The 14918-nt window shown below is 35.1% G+C and overlaps 1 protein-coding gene across 3 annotated transcripts; it reads left to right on the top strand.

Annotated features, from left to right (window-relative positions):
• The first annotated feature begins 7147 nt into the window (after nucleotides 1-7147).
• Nucleotides 7148-14291, top strand: LOC128225211 (poly [ADP-ribose] polymerase tankyrase-1-like). 3 transcript variants are annotated; one of them, XM_052935285.1, is made up of 5 exons: nucleotides 7193-7224; nucleotides 7898-7985; nucleotides 8996-9082; nucleotides 10271-10423; nucleotides 11418-14291. In XM_052935285.1, exons 4-5 carry the CDS (start codon nucleotides 10283-10285, stop codon nucleotides 12423-12425), a joined length of 1149 nt encoding a protein of 382 aa, XP_052791245.1. In that variant the 5' UTR covers nucleotides 7193-7224; nucleotides 7898-7985; nucleotides 8996-9082; nucleotides 10271-10282; the 3' UTR covers nucleotides 12426-14291. The 3 variants fall into 3 exon arrangements, with proteins under 3 accessions (XP_052791243.1, XP_052791245.1, XP_052791244.1); XM_052935283.1 differs by lacking the exon at nucleotides 7898-7985 and having other exon boundaries at nucleotides 7148-7224; XM_052935284.1 differs by lacking the exon at nucleotides 7193-7224 and having other exon boundaries at nucleotides 7240-9082.
• Nucleotides 14292-14918: the final 627 nt, after the last annotated feature.

Raw genomic sequence — 14918 nt, 5'->3', positions numbered from 1 at the left:
GATGAGGAGGAGGAGGAGGAGGAGGAGGAGGAGAAGGGTGTTGATGATGATGATGATGATGATGATGATGGTGGTGGTGGTGGTGGTGGTGATGATGATGGTGGTGGTGGTGGTGGTGGTGGTGGTGGTGGTGGTGGTGGTGATGATGATGATGATGATGATGATGATGATGATGATGATGATGATGATGATGTGGTGGTGTTGGTGGTGATGATGATGATGATGATGAAGATGATGATGATGATGATGATGATGATGATGATGATGGCGTTATAGCTTACGCATTCACTTGTGATGATGATGATGATGATGATGATGATGATGATGATGATGATGATGATGATGATGATGATGATGAATGATGATCAATGATGATGAATGATGATGATGATGATGATGATGATGATGATGATGATGATGATGATGATGATGAGGAGGAGGAGGAGGAGGAGGAGGAGGAGGAGGAGGAGAAGGAGGAGGAGGAGGAGGTGGAGGAGAAGGAGGGTGTCAATGATGATGATGAGGACCAATTAATCAATCAAATGTTTAATCAATTTATCGATCGATCGATAGAATCAGTGTCTAAGGTGAGGCATTGCGAACCATATTTTACATGCGTTTTGGAAGTAACTTTTACAGAAGATATTTAATGATGCACTCTTACTCCCAAATAAGATTTACCACAATGGTTTTAATATATCAAAAAGAGTGAATAGATGTCAAAAACAGTGGTTCTTATGAAGGATACCGGGTTTTATTTGAATGAAAGGTGCAGAAAACACGGTATTATGACGATGATGATGATGATAAAGATGATGATAGTGATGGTGGTGGTTGTGGTGGGTAGTGGTGGTGGTGGTGGTGGTGATGGTGGTGGTCGTGATGATGATGATGGTGGTGGTGCTGGTGGTGGTTGTGGTGGGTAGTGGTGGTGGTGGTGGTGGTGGTGGTGGTGGTGGTGGTGATGATGATGATGATGATGATGATGATGATGATGATGATGATGATGATGATGATGATGATGAGGAGGAGGAGGAGGAGGAGGAGGAGGAGGAGGAGGAGGAGGAGGAGGAGGAGGAGGGTGGGAGGAGGAGGGTGGGAGGAGGAGGGTGTCAATGATGATGATGAGGAGGAGGATGAGGATGATAGGAGGAGGATGAAGATGATGACGATGATGATGATGTTGATCAAGAAAGTTTGACAAAAACCAAATGTAGACATGCAGATTTTAATTTTCAGGTTTAAGTTTTTCTTTAGGTTCTGCAACTTAACTATCACTTAGTAACACACATGCATGAAATTGTTTTTAAAGATTGACACCTGCATACCTGAAGTCCGCAAAAGAGAGACAGAAGAATAGGTGGATTGTCTCCGACCGCATACTGCATCCTATCATCTTCTGCCTGAATATCAACTCCCGGTGTTACGTCAACTCTGACGTCATTCGTATCGATGTCACCGTCGTTTCGTTGGTCACCCACTGAGTGACCACTACATTCAACGTTCATGATATCATTAATGTTAGAAAAATCCGCACAATAATTCGTTTCACTATTTTACCGGGGTACGCAGTCAGCTTAATTACGGATTGATCGACTCCTTGCTGTACGACCGAAAAAGAGCATGACGCAAGGAGAATGGCAAAATCGTCGAATGAATTGTCGCTATCTTTGGTAGATCTTAAAAACATAATGTTTATCTCTTGGTTTACTTTATATCAGAGACTTTATAAATGTCGCTTAAATGTATTACAGTATAAACATTTAAGCCAGTTAAATCCACAAAGCACGCTGAAATAAAACACTAACAGTTGTTTAGCAGTCGCTACGAACTCACAGACTAAACGAGGCAAAACTGTAAACAACTAAACTGCAATACTTTCCCACAGCAGCAACAATTGGTGCAAAAATAACGACTTGTGAATTAATGTTTTTCAGTAGCACTATAACCTAGCAAAAGCAACATCTTGTTATTACCGGATTATTTCAACATCAAAACCGAGTATACAGTGACACAGAAAACAACAAGCAGACTATCGTGCATACATGACCTTCATTCAGGTTGCTTCTGCCATGCATATTGATCCGATATGATACAGAAAGCTCTCCTAGGCTCCAGATACACTGCTACAGACAAAAATAGAAGATACATGTCTTTTGTTTTAAAAGAGCTAAAAATGATATTTGTTTTCATGGCAATAAAAACGGTACGTGTAGCTTAACTCATACAGACAAAAGTACACAATTCCAATTACCAATTAATCAATCAAATGTTTAATCAATTTATCGATCGATCGATAGAATCAGTGTCTAAGGTGAGGCATTGCGAACCATATTTTACATACGTTTTGGAAGTAACTTTTACAGAAGATATTTAATGATGCACTCTTACTTCCAAATAAGATTTACCACAATGGTTTTAATATATCAAAAAGAGTGAATAGATGTCAAAAACAGTGGTTCTTATGAAGGATACCGGGTTTTATTTGAATGAAGCAGAAAACACGGTATTTATACCTGATAAGTCTTAAGATGATAGTAGATCACAGTAAATATTATACCACTCACCAATCATTTAATATCATTGGCTACAATTTTGTTATCAGTAACTAATATTTTCCATAAATGCATTATTTAGTTAGTAGTTAAAGGTTAATCCCTTAAAATTGATGTTTGTTATACATATGTTTGCATTGATTTTGAATAAGAGTGTCACTTTAAACCTATTTTACTTAAATACGAGTATATGATTTTATTATATCTGCGATATAAGTTTATAAAGTTATTATCAGAAATATGCATGGTTACTCGAGCGTTAATACAGAGGTTTTGAAACTCTGTCGCACGCACATGTATCGTGTCTGTCTGGTATTTATGTATTGCTTCATTTATCTATTTAATAGTACGAACGTGCAAGTGATGTTGAGACGGAGAACGGTTACAGCAGTTCAGGACAAAAATGTATAAATAACGTTTTTTGCAGTGGTTTTTTTTTCAATTTGGGATATATTTCGGAATTTTTGAGCAAAGTGCTTAAGCTGGCACAATTATTAGTTTTAATAACTTTAAACAAGTAAAACACACTTGATCTTAGCTTTGATTTTAAAAATGAATTCTAATTAAAAACATAGATCTGTAAAAGTTATACAGCTATCTGTTAGTGTCATTTTTGGTTGTCTACATTATCTTCTTGCTGACTATTTCAGTAAAATTTTATTATTATTTGTGAAATCATTTAAAGGGCTACACCGTATGATGATATCATATAGCGAAAAAATTTTTTGTCGAAAACTGATATAAAATTGGTATTGATTAGTACAATGCATTGAAACTATTTATTGTTCACTGTTTTTCCTTATTTTTCCATTAAAAAAGATTACTAGGTACGTCTACCTAGTAGAATTCATTCCTTATGCGTGATTGGCTAGTCGATATAATCACGTGATATGACCATATTAGGTATATAACTTAAATATTCAAACTTCTTAGGGTAAGCCTTCGTAGCACAGTGGATACAACACTGAATTGCAATTTTGGCGACACCGGTTAGAAGCCGGACTCCGACTCGTTTTTTTTTTTTACATTTTTTTTTACATTTTGGTATGTTTTTTTTACAATTATGATATCAAAGAGTAAAACATTTTATTAAATAATTGTCCTTAGATTCGTTACAGAAAAAAAACTTTTTTTGGGTGCTAATCTGGTGTACAGTAAGGATGTGTATGTTTTATCATAAAATAAAACATCATTTAATTTCAGAAGTCAATTAAGGAGCTCCCTTCATAATGTCATTCGGAGGAGAAAAACAAAAATGAATTCAGTTGCCCAAAAAGTATTAAAACCTGCTATTCTTTAAATGTGAACGAAAATACGTACCTGTAAACCAAAAAGGAATGCCAAATGTGGCGCGGGAATGTCATCGAGTCTGTAATGCACCGTGCCTTCCGTTCCGGAATCCTTTACGGCACTACCAGTGGCGCACGTGATCTCCACATGATCTTTAAATCCTTCAATTTTTAATTTGTCCGATTTTCCGCCCTGAGTTTCACCGTTGTTCATTTCTTTGTTGCTGTCAACGAGAAGAGTTGTGCATCTCTCTGCCTCATAACATCTTGCAATATTAGAATCAGATGCTAATGTCTTGTCTGAGAATTCCGTAGAATTATCATACACTTGTACTCCGACTGTTGAACACATTTTTTCGCACAACAAAAGGTATCCTATTTTCTTCTTGTTTTTCGATTTTCTTTTTATGATCACAACGATATTTCATTGTGCATACCAGCACTTGTCGAAAGGGTGTGTTATGGTCAACAGAATAAACTCCTTCAGACTAGTCTGTATTTGTTCAAGCTATTAATATGCATGCTCACACTATCTATATAGGTGTTTGTGACTATACTTGTGAAGGTCACTAGCATGTAGAAATGAACGTTAACGACAAACACCCTTTTACGAGTAACTTATGGCTAAATAAATATTTTGCTCTCAAAAGTTCATTATTATTCCAAAGGAGAACGCCTTTTCAGACTAAACTGTATTAGTTGTTTGCACCCTCTGTCAATGCAAACTTAGTTTTGATATAATTGTTTGCAATGTTAATATGTTACAAAAGTTATAACTCAAGGAATGCAATATAGTTGCTATTACTACCACTACTATCTTCTCAATCTTCGCCACCGCCGCCACTTTGTCCGTCGTCATCTTCTTAAAAGTCAAGAAAAACAGCACTGGCAACCTGGTCCAAGAGACGCCATTCCTGTCAATGTCTATATCATCATTGTAACTATCAGAATCAGTTGGCCATCCATTGCATAACTTATATGTATTTGACATTTGCATTGCGTAATAAAAAATGCGTCAAATGTGCTCTCTATCTAGTCCGCGCGTTGTTTTAAACGCTATCTAATGCCATCCTTCGCAAGATACGAGTATTTGTATCAAGCAATACGTCATCTTTTTCAACTAAGTGTTTGCATTTCTGTTGGAACCAATAGAAATCGAGGATTTGTCAAATCGTGTGTTCATTAACTTTACGTACATCAATTCTATCGAACGCACAAAAGTAGTTTCATAGTATATTTTAGTCTATATTTTCACAAAGGCTTATGTGTTGAACTAGTGTCATTAGAAAAGGTAGATTGGTGTTTGCATTTTGGTGTGGTTCAATCGAGGATTTATCAAATTGTTTGTTTATTAATTAATTACGCAGATCGATACTAATGATCACCGTTATACGCCTGCTCTAATTTCCGTAGATCAACAAAATTGAACTCAAACATATACGTCAAGCCAACTTAAATGTCAGAAGCAGTGAAAATGCATGTTGACAGATCCACGGCTTCAAACTTGTAAAACATGGATACATTCCTTAAATGTGAACCCAGAAGGCGACCGCTTTCATGTTAGAATATTACACTTTGATACTACTGATTGTATTATTGAATGTTCCTTTTTAACAACACTCGAACACGTTTTTATAAATTTCGATATAAAACAAATTGTCACAATTCATCATGATATCGGTATTCGAAAGTTGTTAAAGATCATATGTATGTGTTTATTTTACAGGTACAGACATAAGTTTGAGTAAGGTAAATTTTGCCGTCGACTCATCCCGCTATTGTGCAGAATGGTTCATTAGAAACGTTTGATAGGCCTAATGCAGCAAGTAATTTGTTGAATGCCCTTGTTGCCACGTGAGTATAAGTGTAAAGCTGCACTCTCACAGATTGAACGTTTTGAGAAGTTCTTTTTATTTTTTGTCTTTGAACGCGCCTCTTTTTGCGAAAACTTATGGAAACCAGTTATATAAGACTGTTGACAAAGAATTAGATCGCAGATTTTTATATTTAAGAACAAAAAATGATGTTTATTGCATTTTTCTTATACCGTTAGTAACGGTTTAAGCCATAAAACATTAATTTTCGAACAGAAATACGAAAATCTGCGATCTGATCTTTAAAAAATACACTGAACAAAGCCAAAAGTTTGGCTTTAACATAAAATTAGAATACTATCGATCATTACGTACTAGGCAAAAATCATTGTGAATTTCAACTTTCGCGGGTGTTAAAGGTCCGTCTACTGCCACACACCCGATACACACTCACTGTATCAGATTTTACGTTGACAAAGAGTCAGCCAATGAGGTAGTATTCTACTTCGCTGCGCTCATTCCACCCGTTCTTAATCATTAAACTGTTACCTCATGTCATCTATCTATTTCTTATATACTACACTGACCATCAGTTAAGATTACGAATAAATTCTTTAAGATACCTATAAACCAAATAAGAATGTCAAAGGCGGCGCAGGCACGTCCCCCACTCTGTACTCTGGCAGGTCTTCTTCCTCAGAATTCCCTCTGGAACTTCCGGTGACGCGTTTTCTTTGCCGTTGCGCATTTTCGTTCATCCTTTCCGAACTACTCTGAATTGCAACCTCTATGGTCGCATTGATGCTATCAAGTGTTTCTGAGTTTTCTATCGCATAAGAGGGTGCATTTTTAGGTATTTCATGAACGAACTCGTTGTTTGCGATATAATATGCGGCATACATGTAGTCATGAACTCCAATTGTTGAACACATTTCATTGAGATATATTTCGTTTAAATTAGCCTTATATTTTGTTTGATAGTCAATGGTAGTTCATGGTCAGCAGAATGAACTGTTCAACATGTTCGTGTTTATACTTAAATAACTTTAAGTTTAACTGGAGCGTGAGTTTAAAGTCATTGGGGATGTCACTACTGTTGACCATTGTACTTGTGTGTAAAGGCCATTAAAATCATTAAGGTTGTCAGTTGGCAGACCCCCGCGGTTAACGACACATTGAGTTCAACTAAAATGAAGGCAAAACAAAGTATGTTGGCATCCTTACCCATACTGAACATTATGTAAATAACTGAAAGGGCGTGGCTCAAAGATCGTGTGATGATCGCATACTGTATGCATTTGTTGAGGAGTTAATATATGCTCATACCCAACTTTTATCACCAAACACTGTTTAGCTTTTATTATAGACTATATTTATTAATTCACTTCAGTAACCCCCCGATTATTGTAAGGCACTATGTAAGTGGTCGGCAAAGGGTATGTAACGAGTTCTACCGACACATACTTCGACGAAAAGGTGTTGTCTGCTACCTTATTGTTATATTACGATATTATTGTAACGATCTGTTGCAAATTAATATTATATAGATATCGTGGTTTAGAAAGGGTATATTTTTACTTGAGTTAATCAATAACAATTGATATTTTGCCTAAATAACTTCATTTTATAAAAGCATATCCGACCTTTTCAGATATTTTAGCTTTATTATGTTGACTCAATTTCGGACAACCTTTGCATTCGGACTAAGACAGACATTCATTGTTTTTAGCTTATGAGCACTGCAAAATAAGGTGTTCATGTCTAATCTCCGAGTTGTGCATGAGCCAGAGCTCCAGAGTAGAATTTTCAATGAGCTGTCATTACTGTTTTTTTGGCACTTTCACATTTATAATTATTATTTTTTTCCAATTAATTTCAAAGCCAGTCATAGAAACTTGCATAAAACATAAAAAATAACTTATGTGGTTTAATTCTAAACCTGCACGTATTCAACTTGTGAACTTAAGCCACAATAATGTGCGTATAAGGAAAGTTTGTTTAACATTTGTATATTCATTTTGTTCCCTAAATGCCACAAGTCGACTAATTCATACCAATGTAAAATATATTCTTCAACTGTAACTCCACAATATTAAACACTGCTTTGTTAAATAAAAACACAAAAGTTATACATACATTATTTTTAGCCAATACCTTTTTTTATTACACTGAAGTGTTTTATGAAACACAAAATCAGATCGATCTGTCAACAAGTCATTGCCATTTTTAAACTATCTAGCACTGGTGCTTGTATCTTTCCGCTCAATATACTGAGCACTGGGATCTGTCATTCTTGGCTAGTAAAACAACAAGAGGGATATGGACAGGTAGGGTCGCAAAACAAAAATCATCAAAGACTGAAACGGCTGTTTATATAGACTAGTATGAAACCAAAGATGGCGGGTAAGTGGTGTAGATGGTGTATGTATATATATATATATATGGCAAGATGCAATTTTCATTATGTTTGGCTAAAATTAACTAATAATAAAGATTTTAAACATGAGTACAGTAGGTCTAATGTTACTCAAGTTAAAACCGAGTTTACGCTGTTCCATTTCAACAATGTGCGCAGCAGTTTGGTGTAGCAGCAATCCTTTATCTCTCTTTCTACAATATTACGTCACTGTTTGCGAATGAACTTAGCAATACACATTGGAAGAATTATAACAGGACTGAGGAGTTAAAAATGATCTGGTGTCATATTTTTTCCAAATATTCTCCATCTACTCCACATTCCGGCTGCCTTTGTTTAAAACGGTGTTAAATCAATGCGATTAGCTTGCAGTCATATTTAAAATTGTTCTCTTTTTTTGGAGCATGTTTTTAATTTCTTGTATGATTAGAATTGTATGTTACTCATTATGCACTTAAATTATTTATATCTAATACCAGATGCTTGATTTTGATTATAATTCATACTGCACTTAGTTTTTGAAGCTCTTATCTTGATCTTTGTGTGGCACCTAATTGCCCATTGTCAAAAGGATTGCAACTAAAAATGTTATAAATATTAAACATCATCATTAATACTAATTATAATAGTAAAATTAAATTTGTAAATTAATAAAGCTGTAGATTTTTATAGATGTGATTCCTTTCAAAGATTATTGAAATGTTCAGTTTGTCTTTCTACTTTTCTGTTTATTATCTTCAGAAAAACGGTCTTTTGGGTCTTTAAATGAGTACACTATCTACTTCAAAGATCAAGTTACCACAACTACTTTGCATTTATTCATAACAGATACATATTAAACTGAATATTATTTTATACACCCTGTTAAATGTGCTTTTCTTAGTTGACTTTAAAAGCATTATTTTGCTTTATGAATTGCAGTTTAGTTCAATGTTTCCAGTGCAATGTTAGACGCTGAGGAATGTATAGATTGTCAATTGCTGAGACTTCACATAACAATGTTGTGATGTAAGTGGGATTGTTCAAAGAATTTCTTTTGTGCAGCAGTTTATCATTATATATATTTATTTTAGGCATTATAAAATTATTATGCTTTCATTTCAATATTTTTATACATTCTTTTTCAAACATGGAAATTGGGTATTTTATTTTCACATTTTGGGAAAAGCATATACCAGTATACATTAACAACTTTCATATTTTAGATTCAGGCAGAATTTCAGCTGAATTTTTTTAAAAACAAAACAAAATTGTTATTCATTTTTATACGCCCATCTTACGATGGCCGTATTATGGGAACACCCATGGCGGGCGGGCGGGCGGCTCCACAATGTTGTCCGCTCTCTAACTTGAACATTTCTCATCCAATTTCCACCAAACTTCATGAAAGTGTTTGTTGGTGAAATATCTAGGTCAAGTTCGATAACCAGCCAAATCGCTTTAGGCACTCCAGAGTTATGGCCCCCTGAATTTGTCAAAATTGGCCATTTTAGCTTTGTCCGCTCTCTAACTTGATCATTTCTCATCCAATTTCCACCAAACGTCATGAAAGTGTTTGTTGGTGAAATATCTCGGTCAAGTTCAATAACCAGCCAAATCGCTTTAGGCACTCCAGAGTTATGGCCCCCTGAATTTGTCAAAATTGGCCATTTTAGCTTTGTCCGCTCTCTAACTTGAACATTTCTCATCCAATTTCCACCAAACTTCATGAAAGTGTTTGTTGGTGAAATATCTAGGTCAAGTTCGATAACCAGCCTAATCGCTTTAGGCACTCCAGAGTTATGGCCCCCTGAATTTATCAAAATTGGCCATTTTAGCTTTGTCTACTCTCAAACTTGAACAGTTTTTATCCGAATTTCACCAAACTTGCTACTATAAATGTTTGTTGGTATATATTCTTGGCAAAGTTCTATAACCAGCCAGGCTCTTCAGGATTATGGCCCTTGAATTGGTCAAAATTTGCCATTTTTGCTTTGTCCACTGTCTAATTTGAACAGTTATCATCTGATCTTCACCAAACTTGCTGAAAATATTTGTTGGTAAAATAAATCGGTCAAGTATGATAATCAGCCAAATGCCCCGAAGCACTTCAGGATTACTGCCCTTGCCATTTAAGCTTTGTCTACTCTCTAACTTGAACAATTCTCATCTGACCTTCACCAAACTTGTTTTTTAATTCATTTGATTTGATTGCAGATTGTTGACATAATGAGAAAGGGGAGGACCAGTAGTATCGAGGAATTCTACATATCCATTGCCAATGGAAATGAAGAAGGCCTCAAGTCATACTTGCAGAATGGTGGGAATCCAAACCTTAAAGACAGCTTGAAATGCCCTCTCCTTCACAAGGTATGTGTTGTACAAACTACAGGAGCTGGGCCCCTTTTCAATATGATATCTTTCTCATAAACTTTACACTGCTTAAGTTTTCTCTGGGACACCTGTAAAGACTAAAGTTACCGGCAAAATTTATGCATGAAAAGTCCTTACAATATTTTTTATTTAAAACCCAATTTATGCCAAAAACAGGGTTACAAGTGGAAATTTGCCATCAAAAGCCTTACGATCATTTTTTAAACAGGGCCTGTATTACAGAAGCATCTGAAGTTAAAAGTTGTCAACATTTTCCTTCAAACAATTTCTCCACCTAAACAACTGGTACAATAATTTCATCCAAACTTTACAGGAATGTTCCATCTTGGCAGATTTTAAGGTTTTCAATAGAAAATATAGAAACTTTAATTTTTAATTCCAAAGCAAATTATACTTCTGTGATATTTTTTATTTTGTATTGAGACTTTCGTCTGAATATGTCCTGATTCATCTACATTTGTAACTTCTTTCTGTCTGTATGATTTCATTTTTACCGGGCATTTTACTTTTTATCATTATTATACAGGATGTTTTTAATATGTGTATTCAACAAGTTGTTATATTTATTATATACCTGTCATAAATCAATACGCAATACATATTGCATAATACTGTGGTCTATATTCAACTCCAGTGCAATACAGCAGTATTCCACTCTGATGCCGTCGCGTGAAAAATATTGTTGCGCTCTGTTAAAATGACATCGTAAAACAAAATAACGCATGAGTAAAGCAACATTTATTATGAAAACATGTGTAATTTAAGTAATTTTACCAATAATGTATATAATAAAAGAGTTATTAGTACTGTGTTTAGGTCTGGAATGTTGTATTTCACTCTCGTGGATTTTTTGCAGATTTTTATTTCACTCGCCTTGCACCTCGTGAAATCCGATTCGGCAAAAAAACACTCATTGAATACAACCTCCCGGATCATAACACAGTACTAATAACCCTATTATATTTTCCAGGCCATAGCAGAAAAGAACTTGGAAAAGGTCAACTTACTGATAAGCCATGGGTGTGACCTAACAGTTATAGATGAGGCGCAGGCATCTGCAGTACATGCTGCTGTGCACGCCGGAAGTTACACTCTCCTGGAAACTCTTCTGAGGTCGGGTGCTCCAGTGAACTACGTGGATGGTCATCACACAACACCGCTTATGTTAGCAGTCATCAACCAGGATGTTAAAGCTGTGAATGTTTTGTTGAAGGAAGAATTTGACTGTGATGCTAATATGGAGAACTACTTCTTTCAGACAGCACTGACTCAGGCAGTTTTATTACAGAATGTGGAAATCTGTGAGATTCTGCTAAAACATGGAGCTTCTGTGAAGTGTTTGTATAACAAAAGTTTTAGACTTAGTGTTGCCAAAATGATGAGCTCCAACCTTGAGCTCTTGGATCTATTCCTAGCCAGGGCCCCATCATTGGATCTTCACTTTCACTTAATGGTTGCTTGTATTTACAAGAACTATGATGTAGCTGAGATTATCTTGTCCAAGTTTGTTGATCCTTTCCAACTTAAGGCTCTCGGCTTTATAACGAAGCAAGAGGAACAGGAAACATGGGACAGACTCGCTAAAGTCGTAGTGAAACCGTATAGACTCGCAACATGCTGCAACGTAGACAATAAGCTTTTAATGATGCTGCTCAGTTTTTGTGGTACTGAACACAACCGAACTCAAAGGACTAACCATTCCCGAAGGGCGACACTTTTGATCCGAAGACTCGTGCATTATGGGCTTGTCATACATCCAATGACCAGTCTAGTCACTTGTAATCATGACTGCAGTTGTCGACTCAGTATATTTAAAGCTCTACATGACTCTGACATGGTGACGTCATTAAAGGGACAGTGTTGCTCAGTGATAAGACAGAATTTGATAGGAACAAGAAGTAACTGTGATATTTCATCTGTTGAAAAATTGCCTTTACCAAAGCAGTTACAAAATTTCATTTCTATGAATGACTGGTAAAAAAGCAATGCAATTTATGAAATTACTGTCTTTTACTGGGTGTTTTTATTTAACAAGTATGCTTTACTATATTTCAGGTTTAATAAGCTAAAATAAATATGTATTCAATTACACATTCATAAGCTATTAGTCATTTTTAAGGTTGGCACCATTGCTATTCAATACATGCACTTAAAATTATTTATATTCTAAATGATGTGACCATCATGTAATAACATTATTATATATATATGTATTTTTGATTGATTATACCTCACTTATATTCTCTATGTTAAATTCCCTATACCAGAGCGGTCATTTCAATATTTTTTGAAACTGGCTGGTAATGTTGACTGGCAAAATAATATTACAAGCGCAGGAAATACACGAGTTTGCTTTAGATTTTTTTAAATGGCCACCTAAATAGTTAGAGCAGATGCCCGCACAATAAATATAATTGCACAATATAACCATTCAAATCATCGACTTGAGAAATTAAAAATATAAAAATAATAATAATTATTTGTCAGGGGAGATCACTGCGTAAGGGATTGGGTTACAGGTGACCTGAAATTATATTTTATTTCTGCTAGTTTTGGAAATTAAAAATGATTATTGTTATATAAAATTTGTTAATTTTATTCGATACAATAAAATAATTATCACATTCCTGTGAGGGCACTATTGAAATCATTACAATTCTCAAGTTGACACTTTTTAATTTTTATATTTATGGAATATAATGAGTGCAATAAGTATGCAAATAAGTGTGACGTTACGTCATTAAAAATGGCCGTGCTGTGTGGCGACATTCTATGATGTTATGTGTATTTAGCACTGTAAATTGGCAAATAATGATAAGTATTTATGATAAAGATAGAATATCATATTTATGGTCATCCAATACAAAATTTAGTTAACTCATTTCCTAAAATTGCAACAAAAAACCCCATCTCACCAAGGCTTGTTTTTTTTTATCAATTGAGGAAACAATAAATTCCTTATTAAATGACCACACATGTGAGATTGTTTATATATCCTATAATTAGTTTATTAGATCAAATCTAGTACCTTTTTGACATATATGAACATTTTCATTTATTTGTGAATATTGCCCCAAAAAATAAATCCAAAAAGCAATCAAACAATTGCAATGACCGCAGATATTGATAATTGATATGATGGTAGATTGTACGGTTTTCACCCAATATAGTAGTTTCTCTCTCACATAAATTGTAGAGCAACATGGAAAGGTGTGTCCCACATAGCATTCATGCTCTCCCTGCACCGGTCAAGATTAGTGGTCAGCGTATAGCACAATCGGGATTTCATAGGAATAAATGTGTCTCAGCTGTAACATGTCACAACCTACAAATGGGTTTCAATCAAACTTCATGGACTGTTTGTCAAGATAATATATTATTGTAAAAATGAAAAGGTCGTTCTACCTAATGGCCAAATGCCACTTTTGGCTCTTATCTACAGCAAACTATTAAAATTACCTACATCTTTGTATAATGGCTATCACTCTGACAAGATCAATTCAGGGGCATTTGTGACATTTTTGTGATAGTTTTGTTTTGGAAGAAATAAGGTAGATGTTTTCACATTTTTCATGTGTCACGGTGTTGTCAGCTCAGCAGTGACCGTTTTGGGCAAAAACTTGAAACTTGGCCTTGCTTAAGTATGTTTGAAGTATTCACATGAAACTTAGTACACATACACACGTGTGTAACAAGGCCCTAACCTCTAGCTTAAATAATAATCAGGTTGTGTTCCTTTATTGACCGAAAAAAGCATACGTGCACTGATATTCAACTTCAGAAAATACACCTAGGGCCTGTTCTACAAAAATATAAGAAGAATAAATAATTTCCGATTATGTGATTGAAGTTTTGTTTTATTTAATCCCTTCACAAACCCAATAAGTAAGACTATAGTGTCATCAAAAATGTTTGTGCCAGTGTTTTAAGTCCATCTTTTCAGCTTGTCTGCTTTAAAAAAAAATGAGGAAACCAGTGGAGGTATTGTTGAAGCCTTGATTCCCGTTGAAGTCTGCATTAAAATCCTTGGCCACAACCCCAAAACTGCTCAAGAAATTTTATATAAAATTCAGTACTAATTCAGTACTGATTATTAGACAATACATGTGTGTATAGCAAGTCACATAACTCTATAACCATAACTTTTAAACTTGTGGAGCAATGCTCCTTTTTCAACTAAACATAAGATACACGTTTGCTTCACAGTGCTCATATTTTATTTGGTTTACCAAACAAATGCTGCTTCTTGTGTATACAAACCAGGGTTCTTTGAGCAACCAACAAGTGCCTGATATCTAAAACATTGCAAGCACAACGTTTTGTAATTGAATATCTGAAAATCAAGCGCATTTATTAGCAGACATGTCCAGGCATTTCATAATGCTTACATGAATTTGAAATAAGTGGGATAATATTGTCGAACATGCTTATCATTACACTGAGTTATGTTAATACATTCACCATCAGATGC

The sequence above is a fragment of the Mya arenaria genome, chromosome 2 (genome assembly GCF_026914265.1).
Source record: "Mya arenaria isolate MELC-2E11 chromosome 2, ASM2691426v1".
Classification (NCBI taxonomy): Eukaryota; Metazoa; Mollusca; class Bivalvia; order Myida; family Myidae; genus Mya; species Mya arenaria.
The sequence above is the reverse complement of the archived record's forward strand: the minus strand, read 5'-3'. Positions and strand labels throughout refer to the sequence as shown.